We start from the raw sequence: 21730 nt of genomic DNA, 5'->3' as shown, positions 1-21730 counted from the left end.
CGCAGTAAGGAGCTTTCCAAAGGCAAGCAAAAGTGATAGTCACCCTTAGTAGGCATTTTCACAGCCGAGTTGCAGGGAGTCATGTAGGTTTACAATCGTTGGCTTTTGTTTAGCTCACAGATGTAATTACAAAAACATGGTGTTTCTCATTATGTGTCCTTCTCTCATTTCTTCCCGTAAAGAAGATCTGATGTATGTTACACGGAGGAACGCGGTCTGTTCAAACAATGATCCTTCCAGCCTGTGGGAGTATGGTGCGCTCTGCAAGGCGGGGAGGGGAGATGAAAGGGAAGGTAGAGACCAGGCAAAATAGAGGGCGATTTTAGGGCTGGTTGGACATTTTGCATACGGTACTGGACGCTGGGGGCAGCAGCGGAGCGAGTGTTCCCCTTTGCTTTTTGGGGTGAGAGAGGATTTCTGTCTGTAGGGACTGACTGTAGTCAGCTCTGTCCTTGGACACTCCTGCTCCATCACCAGTAAAAGGCACACTTCAGGACCGGCTGAAGTGCTGGTTTTTAACGAAGGAAAGCGATTCACTGGGAATTGGAGAAAAGCCGCAAGGGTTTTTTTGACCAGCACTCGGAAAACGTTCTCCAGTGTTACCTGCCCAGGCCAGATAAGCATCTTGCAGACTAAAACGTCCTGTCCCTCTACAGTAAGGCATCCAATTTATTAATATGAATAAGAATATTGAGAGAATATGAAATACAAGACAGTCAGTCTGTGCTAACGAGAAAGCCAAGCGAGATATTCTCAATGTTTCCCTCTGGCCTTATAACCTCTGTGCAGCAAGCCTGTAAAATGGCAGCAGCCGGCACCCGGCGGCGTTGGCATCCTGGCCGACTGTGCCTGGCCGACTGTTCCCCACTATGTTTGCAGTGAGTGGGGACCAGTGTGGCCGGCGGGGTTTGGGTACAGTCCAGAGGAGCTGAGGTTGCGAGGGCCGAGCATGGTGTATCCATCTTCAACCACAGACACTCTTTCTCAAGGACGGAGCTCGGGGCTTGCTCTCTGCTCCCTGATTAAAAAAGCCTTCAGTGCTTCCTGCTTTTTTCTGTTTCATTGGCAGCTCTCCCTTTGTTGTAAAAGACCCCTAACTTTTGTGTTAATGCCATTTTCTTCTGATTCTTCCTGCAGTTCTTAGGTCGAAGCTGATTGTATTTGGTTAAGCGTACTTTGAAATTCCTGCTTGAAAAACATTGTATCGTGAGCTAAGTACTATTACTGAATGCGTTTGAAACCATTCCCTGCATTCTGTGCAGGGCTTCCTCTCGCACTAAGGCAACGGCGGCAGCCTCCAGTTTCACTGTGCTGTTTCTGTTCTGGTTCGAAAGTAATCCTGAAAAAGGAGCGCAGTCTGTAATTGTGCTTGTCATGCAGTCTTTATGCAGAGAAATGGCTGATAGTGAACAGAGGAGGAAAGGCAGGCTGAGCTCTGCTGTACTGGCTGTCTTGTCTTAGAGTTTAGAGAAGTCTTGCTGCCGCTCCTGCTTCTCTTTGCAAAATAAGTCACCAGAACAGTGAGTCGTAAGTAGCTGCAGTTCTAGTGTTGTGTGTGTGTCTTCATACGGTGGTTGGGTCCCAACAGGCTCTAGAATTAATCTCAAATAAGTTCCATGTCCAAACACTATTTTTAGAGGCACGCAGCTGTCTCAGAAATTTACTGCTCCTGCTGGGATTGTGCAGCGTCAATCTCGGCTGCAGCGCGAGCTGCTGCAGGGAGCAGAACGGCCTCACTTGGTTCGGAGTGAGTGAAAAGTGGAAGGATTAAAACCATGACTACTTTTAATAGCGAGGGATTGAAACCAGCTGAGGGGAGGGTAGGTTTCTTTTTTGAAATAAAATTGCCAAGCACGGCTGATCCTTCTCAAGATGCTTGCTCGGGCGCTGGGGCCGAGGCTCGCGCTCTCTGCCCTGGTGCTGTCACCGCGGGCATCCTCTGTGCTCCCTGGACGAGAGCCTCTGAGGTGAGCCCAGATCAGCCAGCACAGTCAAGGGGTGGGATGCAGCAAGGTATTTCCATGCCTGGGTTTGCTTTGGCTGGCTATTTATTACACATTATTCATACAAAGAGTTTCATTGACGTAACCAAGTATAAAGTCGTATCTTCCATTAAAGCAAAATAATTTTGTTTTTGTGAGAGCATCATTGCAGTGAATCGCTGAATTTCTTCATTCACCTCGGTGTGAGACCGTTGGCTGAAAAGCAAATACGTGCCAATGGATGGAAACGCGTACTCTGAGGACTGGGGACCTGCTGTCAGAGTCTGTAAACAGAAATATATTCAGCCAGTGTGGCAGCGAAACTGTATTTTTTCTTCTGTTCATTTCCACTGTATTTAACAGTGTGCTAGTCAGCTGCATGGGAGGTGGCAAGAAAGCAGCATTTCCTTTATTTATTGGGAGCTAGTAGATTATCGAGCCCTTAAGGCTTCTCTGTGCACGTGAGGCAGAAGTAATGTGCACTGACCTTAATGCCTGAATTTTTAGAGGTGTGGTGTGCACTGCAGTAGCTAAAATGGCTCTTAATGTAGCTTTTGTTTTGAAAATAGACTGATTAAAAACTTGACGTGAATAGGGGAAGCAGTAGCTGACTCTTTAATTGCGCTGCCACCAATGCTCTTGAAATGACTTGAAAACAGCGGTCTCCTGGGAGCCATTCGGATGAATACGAGCTAATGTCATGCTGGAAGGATCCTTTCCCAGCTGCTCAGTTTAAATGGCAGAAGTCATGATTTGCTCGGATCATGAGAGCTTTTAATTCCTCATTTAATAACAGGTTTCCCTGGGCGGCGTATTGCTTTTGCCCTTCCTGCTGTACATGGGAAAGGTGCAGGCTAAAATGCGCTTCCCCCAGCCGCAGCACTGAGTGGAAGGGGCTTCGGTGTTGGCTGTGAGCCGCTCTGCTCAGTACATCCCTGTTTGCAGGATCCCTGCTTCCGTCCTGCCCAAGCGATGGACTCCGTGTCTGCTTCAGGAAATTAATTGCTGACCTGTCCACTAATTGCTGGGGATGGGCTGATACCTGCTCTGAGCTGCTGGCTTGCTTGGCTCGGCGCGTGCTGGACCGGTGGAACCGTGAAGTCAGCACAGTACCAAGTTTCCTGTTGATCTGGGCTGCTTTTAGCCTGCAGTGACTGTCCTTCATCCCCAGACTGAGCAATGTGTTTAACGAATGCTTTTTAAGGGGCAGTTGTCTGGAAGACTCCACGGATTCCCATCGGTGCTGGGTTTTTTATATTAAGTTGTAGGTTGTTATCCTCGCTTTCTGCAGACCCTCCTCGGCAGCGCAGAGGCAGTAAGATGCCGTAGGCAGCACCATGCTTTGTTCTGCCTGTCAGCTGCAGTTGTAAATCTTCTGTGGTCACAAACATCAGAGGATCTTGATGAAAACATGTTGCCTGTGAGCACCTCCTCTGTGAGAAGTGGAAAACTGCCGTTGTTAGGAGTTGTCGTGGTTCAGCCCCAGCCAGCAACTAAGCACCACGCAGCCGCTCGCTCACTCCCCCTACCCCGATGGGATGGGGGAGAGAATTGGAGGAGTAAGAGTGAGAAACACTCCTGGGCTGAGATAAGAACAGTTTAATAATTGAAATAAAGTAAAAGAGTAATGCTAATAGTAACAGTATAATAATGATAATAATAATAATGATACACGAAGCAAGTGATGCACAATGCAATTGCTCACCACCCGCCGACCGATACCCAGACAGTTCCCGAGCAACGATCGCTGCTCCCCAGCCAACCCCCCCCAGTTTATATACTGAGCATGACACCATATGGTATGGAATAGCCCTTTGGTCAGTTTGGATCAACTATTCTGGCTGTGCCCCCTCCCAGTTTCTTGTGCGCCTGGCAGAGCATGGGAAGCTGAAAAGTCCTTGACTAGCATAAGCAGTGCTGAGCAACAACTAAAAACATCAGCCTGTTATCAACATTCTTCTCCTACTAAATCCAAAACACAGCACTATGCCTGCTGCTAGGAAGAAAATTAACTCTATCCCAGCCGAAACCAGGACAGAGTCCAGCCATCCCTCTGTCTGAGATTTTTGTTCCTCAGTTCCTATTTGAATCCTTTTCTTTTCTCAGGTCACTTCACCTGGGAGAAATACCTGAAAGAGACATGTGCCATCCCAGCTCCTGCCCATTGCTTCAAGCAGGTAAGAGGGTGAATGAAAACAAGAAAGGCCAAGGGTGATGGTCCACTGGTGACCCAGGAGTTCTGTGCCTGGCACAGGCTCCTTTTTGGCAAGGAAGATGCTTAAGGATATCAGAGATTTAATAGAAATCTAAGTTTGCTGAAGCAAAGATTAAAAAGATACGTTCAGGCACTGCAAATGTTAGAGTAGTGCAGAAGACTTAACTCTCAGATGTGCATGGGAACACGAGAAAGTGTCTCTGCTGAGCGCAGGGTCTTGGAGAAAATGTTCCGAGTAGGCTGTGATCCAGGCTTTGGTGGATCCTGCGCAGCAAGGAGGTTTTCTCCAGAATTCACTAGGTCTTTGTGAATTGAATAGCACCCCCCCGGGCATTGGGTACTTGAGCACAGAGGCGATGATGTTGAGGACCGGGGACAGGGGAGTGGATTGGCATGGCACCCCTGGGTCTGGGCAGAGGGGCGGCAGCACGGAGGAGTATGTTTGGGTCTTGGGGTGGGGGGGTGATTCTCCTGAGAAGAGGGCTGAGGGAAAGGGTAGGTCTAGCTGTCCAGATGATGCGGTACTGAAAGATGGTGGTCTGGGTCACAGATCTGCCAGGGCTTGCCCCACTTTCTTTGCTGCTCTGTGGTGTCTGCTCCCATGCTGTGTTTGGAGGATGCTGTCAGTCTTCGGTAGAATCAGTTTTGATGCTGTTAGGGCTTAAGGTTTGTGACTGAGGTGGTGCATATATTGGAAATCCTGTCTCTGACTGGGTCCCTGGTCTTTTCTTTGCAGTCATACACTCCACCTGCAAATGAATTCAAGATCAGCATGAAGCTAGAAGCCCAGGACCCCAGGAACACCACCTCCACTTGCATTGCCACAGTGGTGGGTCTGACGGGCGCGCGCCTCCGCCTGCGCCTCGATGGCAGCGATAACAAGAATGACTTCTGGCGGCTGGTGGACTCTGCTGAAATCCAGCCCATAGGAAACTGTGAGAAGAATGGAGGGATGCTGCAGCCTCCACTGGGTGAGCTGAAGTTCAGCTGTCCACCAAGCACCTACATTACCTGTGGGGAAAACCCTAGGCTTTTTTATATTTCTGTGCTTGGGCCACAGACCCATGGACTGCCCCTGCCTACCACTGTGATGTGGACCAGCCCTGTTAGCTTGGGTTGTTAAACAGATGTATCCACACCAGGTCTGTATTTCCACGTGGACATCATGGCATGGATAGAGATGCTTTAGAGTGTAGGTGAAAGAGCTCTTGCACCTCGGTGAGCTGCTTGCACTCTTTGCAGCTGATGCTCAGGATTAGCACGTGCTGACCATGCTCTCATCCGTTCTGAAATTCTGCCTGCATACCTCAAAGGAAAAACACATTTTCCACCCATTTGTGTGAAAGAATGCCAGAGCCACTCTGTTTCCCAGAGGACACACAAGCAAATGAGGGGCACCCCAAAGTCCTGGTGACCCAGGAGTGTGGGCAGTAGCGCTGAAGGCAGAGCAACTGAGATGGCCTTTCCTGGGTGATTGCCTGTCCAAGGACAGAACGAATCCAGGTTCTTTTTTTCTGGGAGACACCACACAGTCACACAGGCAGTGCTGGCACATAGCTTGAGCAATGGCTTGGTCTCTGGCCATTGCCCATTGCTTTAGGCTTCTGATCCTGCTTGCAAGCGCTGTTGTCTCAAAGGTGTGCTTGACGTGAAACGGCTGCCATCATTCAGTGCTTTCCCCTGCGCTCCCCCTTCACACTGAGCATAGTACTGCTGTCTGGGTGGAGGTGCTTAGCTGGGGGTCTGTAAATCTTGATGCAGAGAATAATCAAGAGAGCAATTAGGGCTGAGGCATCTGCTGTATCACTGCTAATCCTGACACTGTGATTTCAAAAGCATTTAAATTTTCATTCGTGCTGTCTAAGTGTATTTGTGCCCAAGTGTCTTTGGGGCAATAGCAGGTTAGCTGGAGACCATCTGATGGGGAAACATAATGTCTGAAAAGCTTCCCAGTGATTTAAGTCCTGTCTCACGTGAAGGGACGCTTGCAATATTTCATCTCTTTATTTATTTAATTTTGCTTGGCTACAGCTTTATAAATATCCTGGGCAGTCCAATGCTTCTTCCAGTCTTGTCTTCAGTTAAACACACTTTTTTTTTTTTGACACTGGCCAAATGATGAGCTCATTTGCTGGTTCTTTTCCTGATTAAGCAGCAAGATTAACCTGCTTTTGCATTCTGCTGCCCATTATTTTTGAAGCGTCTTCATAAATCTCTCTCTCAATTAGCACATCCCCAAGTAATATCAAGCCAATCTATAGTGATGCAAGAAACCTTCAATAGGATACCTTGAGTTAGTAATATTTTTATTCATGTTTTTTCCTGGAGCACCGTTTGTGAGCTTTGGTGGAAGTACAGTCTAAATTGTAATAGGACACTTAGGACTGACCTTTCTGAAGAAGGAAGAAACAGCAGCAGATCGTGTTTTGGCACATCACGCCACACGAAGCTGCGTGTATCTGAGTCTAATTATACCCTTTCCTTTCGTAATTGCTACAGACAAAACCTGCTAACATTAAAGCTGCCTTTTCTGTTACTTTCATGCATGCTGCTGTCCGCTTGCAGACATCTCTTTGAAACCCTGGTCCCAGGGTGCAGCTCACAGCTCCAGCGCAGCCTGCCAGGGGGCATGGGTACCTGTCCTTGCTGGCAGAGATGGGTTCCTCCTGTGCCTTGTCTGGCTTTTGCCAGCAGGTGGCAATAAGTGTAATCGAGTTGCAGAGCAAAACTGATTTCTGACAGAGCCGGGGGAAGAAGGTTCGTAGTGTGGAGGAAGTCTGTGCGCCCAGCTCTGATCTGTATCTCCTGCTTAACCTTGGGCCAGACAAGAGTGGTTCTCTTGCACCCAGCATAAAGACAGGTAACAAAAAGCTGGTTCTGCAGGTGTCCTTTCTGCCTGCAGAGTGCAAGGGCCCAGGAAACGCAGCAAGAATTTTCTGTGCTCCTTGTAGCATTTTCCGTTTGTACACATCTGCCGCTGCTCCCCTTCTTTGCATAGATAATTCATGTAAAAGGTTATCGTTGCCCCTCTGGGAGCTTAGCTCTCCCATCCCCTGAGGTTTGTGGCTAGCTTGTTTGGTTTCGAGGCTGCTTTGACAAAGTTGCAGGGCTGGCAGGGTGGCCTGTACTAAGCTGGTTGAGTTCTGGCGTTTTGGCCCTGGCAAAACTTCGCCGTGATAATCATCTTGGGATGCTCTCCATCTAGGTCCAGTCCCAGGGTTACCTTCAAAACACCGCAAATACCGAAAGTGCAATGCTGCGTTCAGCTGAGCAGCAGAAATTGCCTGTACAGGAAGATGCACATTTAGCAAAGATGGTGTTTTGTGATATCTGGAGACTTTTGTCAGTTGTGCAGTCGTACTCAGTGCCATAGACTCAGAGCATGTGAATTTGGTTTTTTCTTCCCATAAGCCCCTTCCTGTTATTTCTCTACTTTTTTTCATAGAAGATGTCGAGCCAAAAACTGCCATCCTTTCCTGTAATGGTTAAATCTGTTTCCCAGCTAAGATACAGCCTCTTTATTTCTTGAGGTTAGCTTGCCTGCAGCTCACTCTAAAAGGTAGAGGAGGCCGCCAGAAGCTGAGATTCCTTACTGAGGAAGAAATTTCATAGCCTGAGCGTGCACTTGCTGATTCATGTCTCCCCTGCAGTAGGATCACTGAAGCTGCCAGCACTAGCGCTGCGCAAAGTGCTCTGCCTGTATGGTCAATGTACAGACTTTTGTTATGATAAGCGAATATTGCAGTCAAACATCCATTTCCAGATGTTTCTTTTCGACAACATAATGTTTTGCATTCAGAGTATCTGGAAAAGGTCAAACCTGCCTCTCCAGCGTGAGGAGGGGTGTGCCGTGGGATCACAATGTGTGCCTGCTGCAAAGTTCCCGTCAGAGCAGGCATGTGCTGTTGGATCCAGTGGCCCCCACAGCCTTAAAGTCTCCACCTTTGCTTCCTTCTCTGCAGGCTTTCGGCTGAATGCCTCCTCTTGGCCCATGTTCCTTCTGAAGACTCTGAATGGAGCAGAGATGGCTCCTGTCCGGATTTTTCACAAGGTATTTTACTGTACTGTTTGTGAAGACGTCCTTCCGGCATGCCCCTTTTACTGCAGAGCACCAAAATCACAGCTGGCATCTCATGTGAGATCCGCTGATCCCAGAGGAGATGAACATTGCCCGTCTTTGCCACAGTGCTGCTTCTCTAGGACAGATCCATATCCTCTGCTGCTTGTCGTAGCAGTGTCGCCATGCAGGCAGAGGTCTGCTAGGAAAGTGGCTTGGGCTTCAATGCTTTGGCTTGAGAGGTGTGCTTGTTTTTCACTTGGGCTGCAGGTGCTACTGCAAATCAGGAATGCAATATGTGAAAGTCAGCACCTTCCTGAAACTTTTTAATGTACCAGAGCTTGCAAGGAGTTGCTGTGAGGCAACACTGCAAGTATGATTTTGTAGTTTGTATTCTCACACCCTTAGTGAAGTCACAGAGAGACAGAAGCCAGCCTAGAGGTGTGTGCTGTGGTATGGGGTGGTTGGTGTGGCTTTAGTGTATCTTGAGTATAAAAGACTAGGAAGAACAAGCCCCAGATAAGGATGGATGGTGGATCTCTCAGGTGTCTAGCAAAGCTGAAGGTGGGGGAAGAATGATGGAGAGTGTCATATCTCAGGTATTCCTGCTCTGAGATAACAAGGTGAGAGTATCCTACAGAGGCTCTTTGGAGCTTTATTTTCTGCCTGTGTTGCATGACAGACTTGTCACAGGGTGCAGTGTTAATGAGTACTGCCTGGATTTGGTCCAGCAGCCGTGTGATGGCAGAGCAGTCAGTAGCGGACTGCGTTGCCTCTTGACTCAAAGGGCATGTGGTTGCGTAGCTAGGGTTCAGATCCAGCCCACCTTCTCCCTTCTTCATCCGCCCTTGGAGGCGAGTTTGCTGATGGAGGGGACAGCCCTGGTCTGGGGAGGCACTGGCATATCCTCTTTGAGCACGTTTTCAACTTCTCCTTGTAGGAACCACCATCTCCATCCCAAAACTTCTTCAAGACAGGTATGAAGCTGGAGGCAGTGGACAGGAAGAACCCTCACTTCATCTGCCCGGCCACCATTGGGGAGGTGAGAGGTTCTGAGGTCCTCATAACATTTGATGGCTGGAGAGGTGCCTTCGATTACTGGTGCCGATATGATTCCCGGGACATCTTTCCCGTAGGCTGGTGCTCGCTGACTGGAGATAATCTGCAGCCCCCTGGAACAAAAGGTAAGGCCCACACTGTTGCTTAGTTGTCTTCTTCCTCCACTCAGCTCTCAAAGAGCAGCAAAACAGGCAGAGGCTAGCAGCAAGGACATCTGGGTGCCCTGTCTGGCTTTCTTACTGCTGCTTCATGCATGGTAAAGGTACAGATGATCATACCTATTAGCAGTGTGACAGCCTGGCGCCAAGGTGCTAAGGAACAGCCATCCGTAAAGGTGGGCAGGATGATGGCTCTCTGGAGGGATGGTGGTGCTGTACAACATCGCTGAGGTCTGCTCCTCTTCAGGAATTTCCTTGGAGTCTTTCCTGCGTCTCTGGAACACACGTTCCTAGGGTCTTTTTCACAGGGGGCTGGGCTGTTTGCGGATATAAGGAAATAATGAGAACTATTAAGTTGCAGGACTGCGCCTGTTTGTACTTCTGACGGTTATCTTGTTCTGCCTTGTGCTGTGACCTCTGCTGTGAACATGGAAAAAGCAGGTCTGGATCAGGCCATACCTGCCTTGTTCCTTGAGCCGTGATGGTTGGTTAGGAATGGTTAGGAATGGTATTGGGGGACTTGCTGCCTTGCAAAGGTCTGAGCGTTGGCTGTTGAGACTTTCAGATGTGTCTCTAGCTTGCTAGCGTTGCAGTTGTGTTTGGGACCAGGGGAGCTCTCGTTGTCCTCACGTACTTCCCTCTGGCATTTGCTGGCTGGCAAATCCAGCACGCGCCTGTCAATGAAATGAGAAGCAGGAGAGCAACCTCTCTACTGGAGCTGAAGGATTACTTAGGAGAGGCGTTTCTCTGCTGAGGCTATTCCTCTTGAAAAGCCAGGGTCAGCATGTGCTAACCTGTCAGGCTGGTGCTTTCCTGCCGTCCCTTGAACGTGAGCCACCTCTGTCCCCCGTGCAGCAAGGCTGGTGTCGGGGTGGATGGCCTGAGGTCGTCTCGCATGGTCTGCGTGCAAGCCGAGCTGTGGGCTCCCCTCGGCTGGAGACGATTTCTGTTACGGTTGGGAACTGGAAGGCACTCTCGCTGTTTATCTTGGATTTCTGCGTTCGGCCTTGATGTTCCCAGCCTCTCCCTCGCTTCCTGCTGTTTGTTTGCGTCCTGCCCGCTGCCGCCCTGCAGGCTCCGCAGCGCTGCTGGGGACCTCCCGGATGGTGGCTGACCTCTCCAGCAGCGCCCTGCAGTCAGGGGCTCTTGCCCAGCAACTCCAAGGTACTTCTCAGGTACTGCATGAGTGGCTAAAGACATGTTTGTGTTGGGTGGGAGCTTTCCTGGTGGTCAACTGGGGGTGGAAGATTTCAGGAGCAAGGTGGAAGCCGCCTTCCCAGGAGAAGTGGGAACCTCTGTCTGACCCGTGGCGCCCAGTGCAGGCAGCAGCTCTGTTCTGCTCCAGCCTCCCTGTGCCGGGGCTGAAGCTGTGGGCGAGCAGAGCATCCAGAAATAAGGCCCCGTCATGGGGCCGACACCATGGTGACTTGGAGCCATCCTGAGAAGCATTTGCTTCCCCCCTTGGGCAGCAGTGACAGGCTCTCCCTCTCACATCAGCTCCGTCAGCAGCGACTCTGCAGTTCCTGCTCATGTACAAAAATACCGAACCCTGAAAGTCACATCTCCCCACTCTCAGGCAGAGGCAGCCCTTGCTCTGTCAGACAGATTTCTGCTCTCTTTGCCATGGTTTTCAAGTACTGGGGCAAGAGCAGGGGTTGGCAGAGTTTGCATGAGCCATGCAAAAATGCTGTGAAGTCGGAATCAGCCTTGTCTTTGGGCTATTTTACTTTCTGTGGCTACCCCCTCCCTTTCCTGCCCTAGACTTTGCAGTTTCCACTTTGTGGGATTAAACCAAAAGGAGGGAGCACTGGGAACTTTCCTTGTCTCTAATTAAATTCCTGCTTGTTCCTTTACTCCTCAGCCCTGCTTTGGAGGAGGGTTGAGCACAGTCCTCCCAGGACCCGAGATGCTGCTATTGGCAGGGTTGGAGGATGCTTCACCGCAGAGGGATCCCCGTTTCCTTCAGCTCCAATAAAGCTTCCCTGTGTGCCAGCCTGCAGCCCGCAGGACCATGCGGTGGAGTCGGGGAGGCTCCCTTTCCTGGTGGGAATTCGCCTTAAATCAGGGAGACCCAGGGAGACATGCGGGAGGTCGGTGCTAACCGTGGTTACCGGTGACCGTCCTGCCCTGAGCCGATGGGTACCGGCAGGGTGAGATGCGTGGGGGAGCTGAGAAGTCCTGCGAAGAGTTAACGCCATCGAGACTGATGGCTTCCTGGGGCTGAGCGAAAAGAGGCCTTGTGAAATGAGCTCATGTTCAAGGGAAGCAGGAGTTCAAAGAGGCCAGGCATGTTTGTTTAATGCTGGTAACTTAATTCAGCTCTAATCTGTCCCTTCTGATGGTTGCCAGCAGAGGTGCAGGAGTGCGGGGCTTCTCCCAGGCACGTCCCCTCTCCGGCTCCGGGGCCTCCCACTCCCGACAGTGTTTGCTTGGCTGGGGCGACTGGGCAGGGTGCTGGTGGAGCTGGGGCCCGGCCAGCCACGCCGAGGGGAGCTTTCAGGAGGGCACGTGTGTGTGCGAAGGGAGGAAAGGGAGGTCAAACGGCGAGGAGGAACAGCTCTCTGCACGCCAGGTTGGTAATTACATGGCTGTCAGGATGTGCTGTCTGCGGTGGCCTGCTGGGAGACTCTGCCGCAGCCGGCGGCCAGATGGCTGCGGGCTCCCGGGTGTCTCCTGGAGCTCCTGGCTCAATGCAGCACAGCTTGGAGCTGGGGGGTTCAAATAAACACACGCCACGGGGGAAGCGTAGCTCCAGGGGTGTCTGCGCTCGCGGTCAGTCCTGATCCTCTCTGCTCCGCGTCAGCCTGCGGGCTGGGCTTGGAGGCCGGCTCTGCTGGGCTTTCCGAGCAAGGCAAAATGCGGCAGAGCTCGTCCTGCGCACCCGCAGCTTCTCCGCACCAGCTTGGCAGCGGTCGGGGAAGGCAGGTCCCCGTGACCGTCCCAAAGGGAGGGGGGCTTCTGTGGGGGTGCAGCAAGCTTCCTCCAGCTTCCCACCCACGGTGGGAGCATTCCCGGGGTTGTCCCTTGGGCAGGAATCCCCACTCCACTCCTCACACGTAGTGTACAGCATCTTAGGTGTCTTTTCATGCCTCTTGCACGTGTGCTCTTTTACCCTTAAACATATAGCCTGGGCTGTTAGGAACATAAGGGGAGGTGGACTCGAAGTGCTGGATGGCAGCTGTGAGCCCTGCTCAAAGGGCAGGCTGCGGTAATGATAGTTTCTGCAGTTACCTTGCACAGGAGGTGCTCATGACTTGGGGGTTCACTTCGGAGTTTTAGAAATGAGCTTTTTTTGACTGTTTCCAGAAGAGCTGTTTGCGTGTCCGTTCTTACTGAGTAAAGCAGTCATCCTAGAGAAATACTGATTGCAAAATCTATCTGTCACAGCGCATATACAAAAACCAGCTGAATTAAGGTTGCATGGGGCATCGAGCCCAAACTTACTGCAAAGGTTTTGGACTTTCCTGTTGCATGGTGGGGTCAGAGTTTCAGAATTAGGGCAAAACAGAGGAGAATGGTGTTTTCCCGTCTTTAGATACTGCAGCACACAAAAGCAAGGGCAAAATACACTGCGTGCACATTACTGACGACATGGGTTTTTTCAACAGAAGACCTCGAAGGTGTGTTGGGTAGGGAAGGAATTATCCACATCCGCCAGGCCTGCATGCTTCTCCGTTTGAGTCACGTAGTGACTCAACTGACATTGTAGTAGATACAGTGCAGGAGGTAGCTGATATTTCTCAAGCTGAGAGCTTCAAGGTTTAGATTAAGTTGTGACGCACATAAGCCAGGGTATGAATTTGTGCGCTGTAGCAACGTTAGGTAAAAATGTAAGCTGGGAGGAAAGCAGAGACTGAAGGTGTAAAATACATAGGTCAGCTATTGTGGGTTAGCCCTGCTGGGCAGCTGACCCCCCAGCTGCTCGCTCAGCCTCCCACCAGGATGGGACAGAGAATCGGAATGGGAAAAGCGCAAAAGCTGGTGGGTTGAGATGCAGACAGTTTAATAGGTGAAGCAAAAGCTGCAGGCACAAGGCAAAGCCAGGCATTCATTCGCTGCTTCCCACCGGCAGGCAGGTGCTCAGCCGTCCCCAGGAAAGCAGGGTTCCATCACACGTAACAGTGACTTGGGAAGACAAACACTGTAACTCCGAACATCCCCCCTTCCTCCTTCTTCCCCCAGCTTTTCTTGCTGAGCGCAGCGTCGTATTGGAAGGAATACAGGCCTTTGGGCAGTGGGGGTCAGCTGTCGTGGCTGTGCCCCCTCCCAGCTGCCCGTGCACCCCCGCCTGCGTGCTGGCCAGGCACGATGAGAAGCAGAGACCTTGACGCTGTGCAAGCCCCGCTCAGCCACAGCTAAAACACGGCTGTGTTATCAACACTGTTTTGGTCACAAATCCAAAACATAGCACCATACGAGCGCACCACACGAGCTATTATTAAAGAAAGTTAACTCTATCCCAGCCAAAACCAGTACAGTACTTTTGAAAAACTTTTTGCAGGCGTTTTACTTTTTCTAAAGTTCGTGCTCCTTGGGGAGTCTGTGGGCAACTCAAGCTTTCATGGCTCCTGAAGAGGACAGAAACAATCCTGTTCTCACATCACTGGCGTAAGTGGAGCGCAGATTTGGAAAGCTGCTTTGGAGGGTCCCTCTCCATTATAAGCGGTACAGAAAATCAATGCTTAGGATCGACCTGAAGAATGAGGATTGTTGCTTAGTTACTTTAAGTCATGTCTGGGGAGAAAGAGAATGAGAGGCGCACACACAAGTGGAGGTGCCGCTGCTAAGGTTCAGGGCAAAACGGATTAAAGAGGGAAATAGGAGACTGTGATAAAAATCACTGAAAAGAAGGAGATAAGAGGCTGGTTAATGATTATAGTTTCCAGGGCCACCTGCCCTCAGCAGGGAGGTGGGATGAGGGAAATCCCCCGTCAACAGAGGCCTTGCAGAGAGGAGATGCGTCTGCTTCTGTTATCCATGAGAAAAATGGGTTTTCACAACTGATCACAGACTAGAGGGAAGTTCAGTCCTTTGTAGTCAGGGAAGCTCATGTTGGAAGAGGACCCATGAGAAGTTATTTTCCTTTGGTTTGTGGGATGGAGAGCTGTGAGCCCTTGGGGGAATTAAAACCAAACCGGGGTCTTGTCAGGTATCTCTGCAAGGCGGCTTCCAGCTCTGAGCTCTTCACCCAAGGAGGTGATGCACCGAGGAGTCTGTCCATGCCAGGTAAAGGGACACAGGCTGGGAAAAAGGGACTGAGCAGATGGGATCAGGGCTTTCTGCCTATACATGCTGGTGGTGGGCACAGGAGTCCTTGAGGTTTTCTGCAAGGTCTGGGTCTTTACACAAGAAAGCATGTAGAACTCTTATTTTCACACTAGCTTTAAATTTCAAAGAAATGCACACATTTTTCTGGGGCTTATGCTACAGTATCAGGAACTTAAGCTGTGATTTGCCTCAAAAAGTGTGAGGCATTTACAGGACCCCCCAGGAGCCCTGCTTACGGCTGAGCGCTGGTGGCTCTGTGCACGATCCCAACAGTCCTGCTGCTGGAAGATGCTGTGGCAGGGCCGGTCTTCCCTGCAGCTCATTTTCCAGGTCGTGAGATTTAATCCATGCCTGCACCAGGACCTTCCCCACACACGCGTGCATACACACGCCTCTGCCACTGTAGTAGCGTCCCTTAAGTCTGCTCGCCCATGTTTAGTACATCACTGCTGGGTGGCAGGGAAATGCTCTAACCTTAAAAACAAGGATGCACGGACACACGCAGCCTGCAGCAACCTGCCCACGGTCACAAGTATCGCCGTTAAAGTCTGTAACTCAGAACGTCCTTGCACCATTCCTCCATTTGGGCTATGCTTCCAGCTGATGCCGGGTTCCTCTGGACTTCCCTGGCGGGTTCCTTACACCCTTTCCCACCCTTCTGGATGCTCTGTAACAGAGCGGTGACGCCGTGCTGTGTGTGGGAGAGGGGCAGCAGTGAAAGCGTTAAGGCTGGGCAGGCAGAGCTGGAAGCGGCTCCGACGCTGGAATTCGGAGAAGTGGAGTTGCTGCCTTGGCACCAGCCCAGCTGGCGGAGAGGCCCCGCGCCCAGCCAGGTCGGGAGAGCTAATGTGGAGCACGTCCTCCCGGCCGCTGTGCCAAGGCTGACAGAGCTGCAGCGAGGGCACTGGAGACCCCGGTGCTCGGTGTGGTTGAACAGCAGGCACTTGCCTGGACTGCCTTCGCCCGGGTCTGCTGCGAGCTGTCAGCGCACTGCTCCCTCTCTGGGCTTGACTGCCTGGAGAGCGTTTCCCTCTGCTTGTGAAGCAAGCAAAAGTTAATAGTTTTAGATAGTTACCATGGGGATATGTTGAAGTGGAGCTCACATCCATCCACTCCTGGGCTCGCCATCTGTTGCATGCGTTACGCAGCCGCCCGTAGTGCCAAGAGACCGGAGCGTGCCGGCAGCGCCTGGCCTGCCCTTGCGTGGGTGCTGCGCCTGGAGCCCTACCTCCAGGAGCTCACGGAGGCACACAGTGCTGACCCTGGATAGGAAGTTCATGAAGTTCTTCATCTCTCGCCACTGTTGCTGCCATGTGATTTATTGGTTAACTGCTTGGTGTCTTCAAATGAAGGTGACGCTCAGATGCTAGATTTTCTGCCCATGGGCGAAGGTAATGTGTATTTTATGACTTTTCTTTGTTTTTATGTTGCTTGGTTTCTCTTCCTCCTGTGGGGCAAGAACACAGTGGTGGGTGGAGGTGCTTCATCAGGAGTGGCTGGCAGGGTAACACTGAGGTGAGCTCCTGTGCTTTGCTGCTTGGAGGAGATGGAAAAATACTATTTTCTGTCACTTCAGGACTGAGCTGGGATTTGGAGCTTATCCATCAAGCTGAGTGATGTTTGTTTGTGTCAGGGTGGCTGGATTTGGGACCACACAGGTAGAGCTTACGTACTGACTGCACGAGAAGGTTACGCAAAGAAGTTCAGCGTTTTCTTTTTTGTCCGTGAGTCTAACGTACTTACAGCCATGGTACCTCGGTGTTGCTGCCTTTGAGACTGCTATTGGAAGATCCCAAGAAAAACTCTTGAGCTGTTTGGAGCACAGAGCCAAGGCACTTAGCAGGAATTCTGGCTCAGCTTGGATGTGTGTCCTGGAATACGCATTGGCGTTGGAGGTCTCGGGGCTTGGACAAGAGGAGCAGCACTGCAGGAGGGTGTGCTGCTCCCCCGACCCTCTTTGGGTGCTGACGGTGCCCATGTTTCAGCAAAGAGCAAATCTGTGGCTCAGCGGGAACGGTGAATCTGGCGTTTCAGAGACCTGATGTTACTGTGTGATGCCTTGGGGCTGGCAAGAGCCTTGAGAAGAGGAGCTGACCTGGGAAAGGCAAGGTTTCCACCACCCCCCAGTCTGTCCTTAATACCAGTGTCTTGGCCCTCCTCCCAACTTGACTTTTTCTCATGTCTTTTATTCTAAAATACTTCATAACCCAGAGAGCCTGGGTTGTATTGAGGATGTTTCCTTCCCTATTCCATCCTGCTTCCTGGCCCAACACAAGGTTTCAGAATCTCAGGATGTTACTGAGTCTTTGCAGGATGTTTCTACAGGAGCGTTGCCGTTGAAACCTTCCTCTCTTTGCGTGACTAACGCTGGGGTCACCACTCCGTTGCTGGATCTCTGACCAGTAACAACGCTTCTGCTGATGGTGCAAGGCTGTGCTTGAAGCTTGTATAGGCTAAAGGTCTGAGTGCTTTTGGGGTGGAATTGGACAAACTCAAGGAAGAGCAGCGGTCCAGGGCTTTTATTTCTGGGGGAGTCTAAAAGTGCCTAACTCGGGATGTCCTGAGGTTACAAGCACGGCTGGTGTCTCTGCCTAACCATCCTCCGCTGCCGGGCTTGGAAGCAGAGTTAAATAAGTCTAAAGTGTGCCCAGTGTAACAGTTTGTCTGTCTTTAGGGGAGCACAGTTTCCCATCTAGATGAAGTGTTTTAAACACTTCGTACTAAGCAGCTTCGCATCGAGGATTTAGTGCTCCATGCCTAGTTTCTGCTTGTCAGCAGCACACGTATGCCAGCCGTCGGTGACAGGAGCTTGGTCCCTTGTAGGGATGGTGCTTCTGATGGAGTCAAGTGCCGGAGGAACCGGAATCGTTGACCAGGCTCTTCTCACAAAGGTCTGTAAAGGCTATGCACGGCTAATGGGATGGTTGTGATCGGAGCAGCGTATGCGCATGTGGGAGAAATGGGCCCATTTTGTTGGGTTTTTTCACAGTGATGTCATGGGAGCAAGAACATTACATTATTTTCTTGTGACCTACTGGGTAGTTTCTTAATTTTTTTGTTTCCTCCCCATTTTTTGAAGAGGGGAAGTAAACGCTGTTGAGTCCAGCTCTGACCCTCACTTTGGTGAACAGGTATATGTTGCCATGGCGTGCATTTTTATTGAATCTAGGAACTTCGTACTGAATATACAGCCCCACTTGTTATAAAGATCGGACCTTTTGCGGCTTGTCACAGTTCTCCTCTTGATCTTCGGTATTTTTACAACTTCTGAACAGCTTTAAAAAAGAACAAAAGGTGGCATAAACTGTTCTTTGCACACTGATATGGTGAAGGTATTCTGCTAATATTTAACCAGAAGCCAAAGCTAAAAAAAGAGCTTCAGAGAAGATCAAAACAAGCAGAAACCCCAGGAACAGTCCTGAATAGCCTGAATACGGTGAGAGTACAGAAACATTTTGATTCTCAACATGGGGCTTTGGAAACCCACTGATAATTAACTCCCAGGGGCAGAAGATGTGATCAGTCAGTAGATTGACTGTGGTGGCCTCTCATGCCACATATTTTCACTGAATGTATGTTCTTGAGCTAGCTGGATATAAATAGCAGTATAGCCGTGCCGTTGCAAACCTCCTGCGGGCTGTAAATCTGTGAAGAAATGAGTGACCTCTGTCCTGCTGCAGGTGTAGTTCAGGTTGGCTTGGGCATGCTTGCACAAGCTGAAGTCTTACCCAGTCCGCAGGTTGGTTGCTTCCTAAGACCACGGCTCTGGTATTTTCTTGAGGACTGCTATGTGGACCAGACATGCGTCAGTCATCCCTGGTGCTTCTGGCAGCCCTCTGTGGGTCCATGCTCTGCTGATGGCCTCTCCTGAGGCACTAAGCCTGGAAGAGCTGTGATACAGTGGTTTTCCTGAGGTGTGGAAATGAGTTTATGTTGTCGGTGTCTGTATCAGGACCAAAGGTGCCAGTTCTGCTCATGTACCATCTACTGAACATAGAATCATGGAATGCTTTGGGTTGGAAGGCACCTCTAGAGATCACCCAGCCCAACCCCCTGCAGTGAGCAGGGACAGCTTTAACCAGCCCAGGGTGCTCAGAGCCCCGTCCAACCTGGCCTGGGATGTTTCCAGGAATGGGGCTTCCACTACATCTCTGGACAACCTGTGCCAGTGCTTCACCACCCTCAGTGTAAAAAATTTCTTCCTTATATCCACTCTAAATCTATTCTTCTTTAGTTCAAATCCATTAGTCCTTGTCCTGTCACAACAGGCCTTGCTAAAAAGATTGTCCCCATCCTTCCTATCGGCCCCCTTTCAGCACTGCCAGGCCGCACTGAGGTCTCCCCGCAGCCTTCTCCAGGCTGAGCAACCTCTCCAAGGGGTCACAGCTGTGCTCTTGCAGTTGCTGCTGGAGAAGTCACCATGTGTCCACGGCCACTGTCATGCAGGAGGCAATCTCAGCCTGGCTTTGGGGTAGTCAAATTAAGCTTGAGTATTGAAGTTCAGATTTTTACTTGATTTTGTTCTGACTTTGCCAATAAATATTGGCATTGCCATTTCCCTAGGAGCTCCCTGATTGCCCCCGTACGTCGTCTTTCACCTGCTAGTGCATCCCCTCGGTCAGGAGCTTGAGTTTCAACTCCGCTGATGTGTTTTTCATGCTGGAGCTGCCCAGCTCAGTTCTGGTCTCCTTTTTGTAGATCAGAATTTCTCTGATTTAATTCCATAGCTGCTTCACAGCTGAATAAAACAAAACACCATTACAACAGCTTTATTTTTGCAGTGGTCTGGAGAAGATGAGACTAACAAGGGGATCACAGCAAGCAAGAGCCCAGGTTGTGTTGCAGCCGGTTTGTTTGGAATAACAGGTAGCGGGATGGGGACAGGAGGAAAACTGCTGATTTGGGATGTGAAGAGAGTGATTACAGACAAATTTGGCATTTGCTTGTCCTCTGCATTTGAACCATATGCCCTGGTAGGTTCATTGCAGCTCCTTGTTGTCCAACCTGGAGCTGGGCTAGGAGGGGGAACTGTGCTGCAGACAGATTGGGAAGCTGGTAGCCCCTGTGCTCTTGGCTACACCTGCTGAGGAGCATCTGACTGGCCATGCAGAACTGTACCCAGAGTTAAGTTGAGCACTGGAGAAATGAGAAATGATGCTGGCAGAAAGAGTGCAAGCCAAGGCCACCAGCTCTGTAAAAATGGGCTGCAAAGATTGCTGGACGCTGGCTCATACAAGTGAGTATTTATCTAAGGGCAATGAGGATACTCTGCATAGAATAAATAACAGCGCTGTTGCAGTGTGGGCTCTGATTCTCTTGGGGGCTTCCTGTGCAATCCAGATCTGCACGCCAAATCCCTCGAACCAGCCCCAGTGCCCAAAACTGCCATTTTTCTCTGTGGTGTAAATGCCTGTGCCAGGTCCGTTCCCAGTCTTTCTGCTCCTTTGCTTTGACTTCTGGGAGCTGGCATAGGGGATGGCAGCAAAAAGAGGGGCTGAAGGAGCAGGAAAATCCTACTCCTCCAAGCTCCAGCCCTATAATTGGCAGCATGAGATGTTTATGGCTGGTTGTGCAGATGTTCCACAGCAAACGTGCTGAGAGATGAGGGGCTTAGGAGCTGCTATTCGGGGAGAAGCTTGCTTAGCTGCTCCAGTGGTGGCAGGCAGGATGCTGTTTTCCCTTATCCAAATGCTAGCCTTTGCAGCATTTTATAAAAAAGATGCATAACTCCATTTACCCATCCATTTTATAATGCTACCCAGTGGATACAAAGCAGTTAGTTTCTCTCCTGTATGGGGCAGAAATTAAGACCTGGGTTTTGGGACTAAGTAAATCTGCGTGCTCAGCACTAAACTGAAAATTATTTTTGCTGAGGACAACAATGTGGGCATCCTTGCTCTTGACAGCGCTGTCACTGTCTTTGTGTCTGATCATGAGCCAGTCACTCATCTCTGTTTATTTTGCCATCAGCAGAATGGGGACTGTGCTGACCCTCAGGGCATTTTGATGAATAAGTCTATTGTGTTGCACGTCCGTAACACTTGTTGTGCCGGGTCTCAAAGCACTTTCCCCCTCCATTGAGGAATATCTGCACACGTTTATACTCTAAAAAGTGCCAATAACTGCTCAGTAATAATAAGAGTTACTATCTCTGAAATGGTGCTGCAAACCGGTTAAAAACATTAAAAGATATTTTACACTGTATGCTAAGCAGAAGAGCCAAAACAGTGTGAAGGAACTCTTAAAAATGCTCAATCTGATCGAAGAGTTTTCTTAATAGGATCAGCGAAGGGCAGAGTCGGGGTGGCTCTTGACGTGCAGCGGGGCAAGGCAGAGCTTAGCCCTGGCTGAAGATATCCCTGGAGAGGCTGGAACTCTGTGGAAATGAGAATCCAGGGATCAGCTGCAGGTTCGGGGACGTTTTGCTTGATTTTTCACCAGTGTAATGAGGATTTCTATTCTGTTGGTTTCTACCATGACGTGCAACATCCTGATCTCTCATTTTTCCAAAGTGGACTCTTTCTCCCTGGCTCTTTCTGGCCACTGCTGTGCTTTGAGCTGATGTTCTTGTGCAGTGGATGTTACAGCCCAAGCTCTCCCTCCTGAAGGAGCACCAGGCAGCTCAGAGCCCATCATTTTGCATCTGAAGGTAGGAGTTTATTACTTTATATACGCTTATTACTTTATATTTATCGGCATGACAGTCACCTGCTGTTTTCTTGCCCTGAAACTCAGTCTCCTAGCTTCTCTCTGGAGCTGCTTATGGGCTGCCACCATCCTGTCTGCCCTGGGAAGTGTGAATCATTAGAAAACTTTCTCACCTCGCTTATCCCCTCACCAGGTCTCTCATGAATACATTGAGCAGTACAGATCCTGCTGCAGATCCCTGTGCGCTCCATGGAGACCTCTTTCCTCCGCAAGAACAATTGTTTGCCCCTACCTCTTCTAACCCTTGATTTATCCCTATAGAAACCTTCCTTCTTATCCCATG

General features: G+C 50.3%; 1 protein-coding gene across 1 annotated transcript in view; it reads left to right on the top strand.

The window, feature by feature from the left end:
• The window catches only part of SCMH1 (Scm polycomb group protein homolog 1), a 50013-nt gene that overhangs the window by 2463 nt on the left and 25820 nt on the right, over positions 1-21730 (top strand). The window contains exons 2-5 of the mRNA XM_075721813.1: positions 4089-4159; positions 4934-5168; positions 8160-8248; positions 9195-9438. Coding sequence (XP_075577928.1) covers positions 4970-5168; positions 8160-8248; positions 9195-9438 — 532 coding nt within the window. The 5' untranslated portion in view covers positions 4089-4159; positions 4934-4969. The remainder of the gene's footprint in view (positions 1-4088; positions 4160-4933; positions 5169-8159; positions 8249-9194; positions 9439-21730) is intronic.

The sequence above is a fragment of the Pelecanus crispus genome, chromosome 16 (genome assembly GCF_030463565.1).
Source record: "Pelecanus crispus isolate bPelCri1 chromosome 16, bPelCri1.pri, whole genome shotgun sequence".
Classification (NCBI taxonomy): Eukaryota; Metazoa; Chordata; class Aves; order Pelecaniformes; family Pelecanidae; genus Pelecanus; species Pelecanus crispus.
The sequence above is the reverse complement of the archived record's forward strand: the minus strand, read 5'-3'. Positions and strand labels throughout refer to the sequence as shown.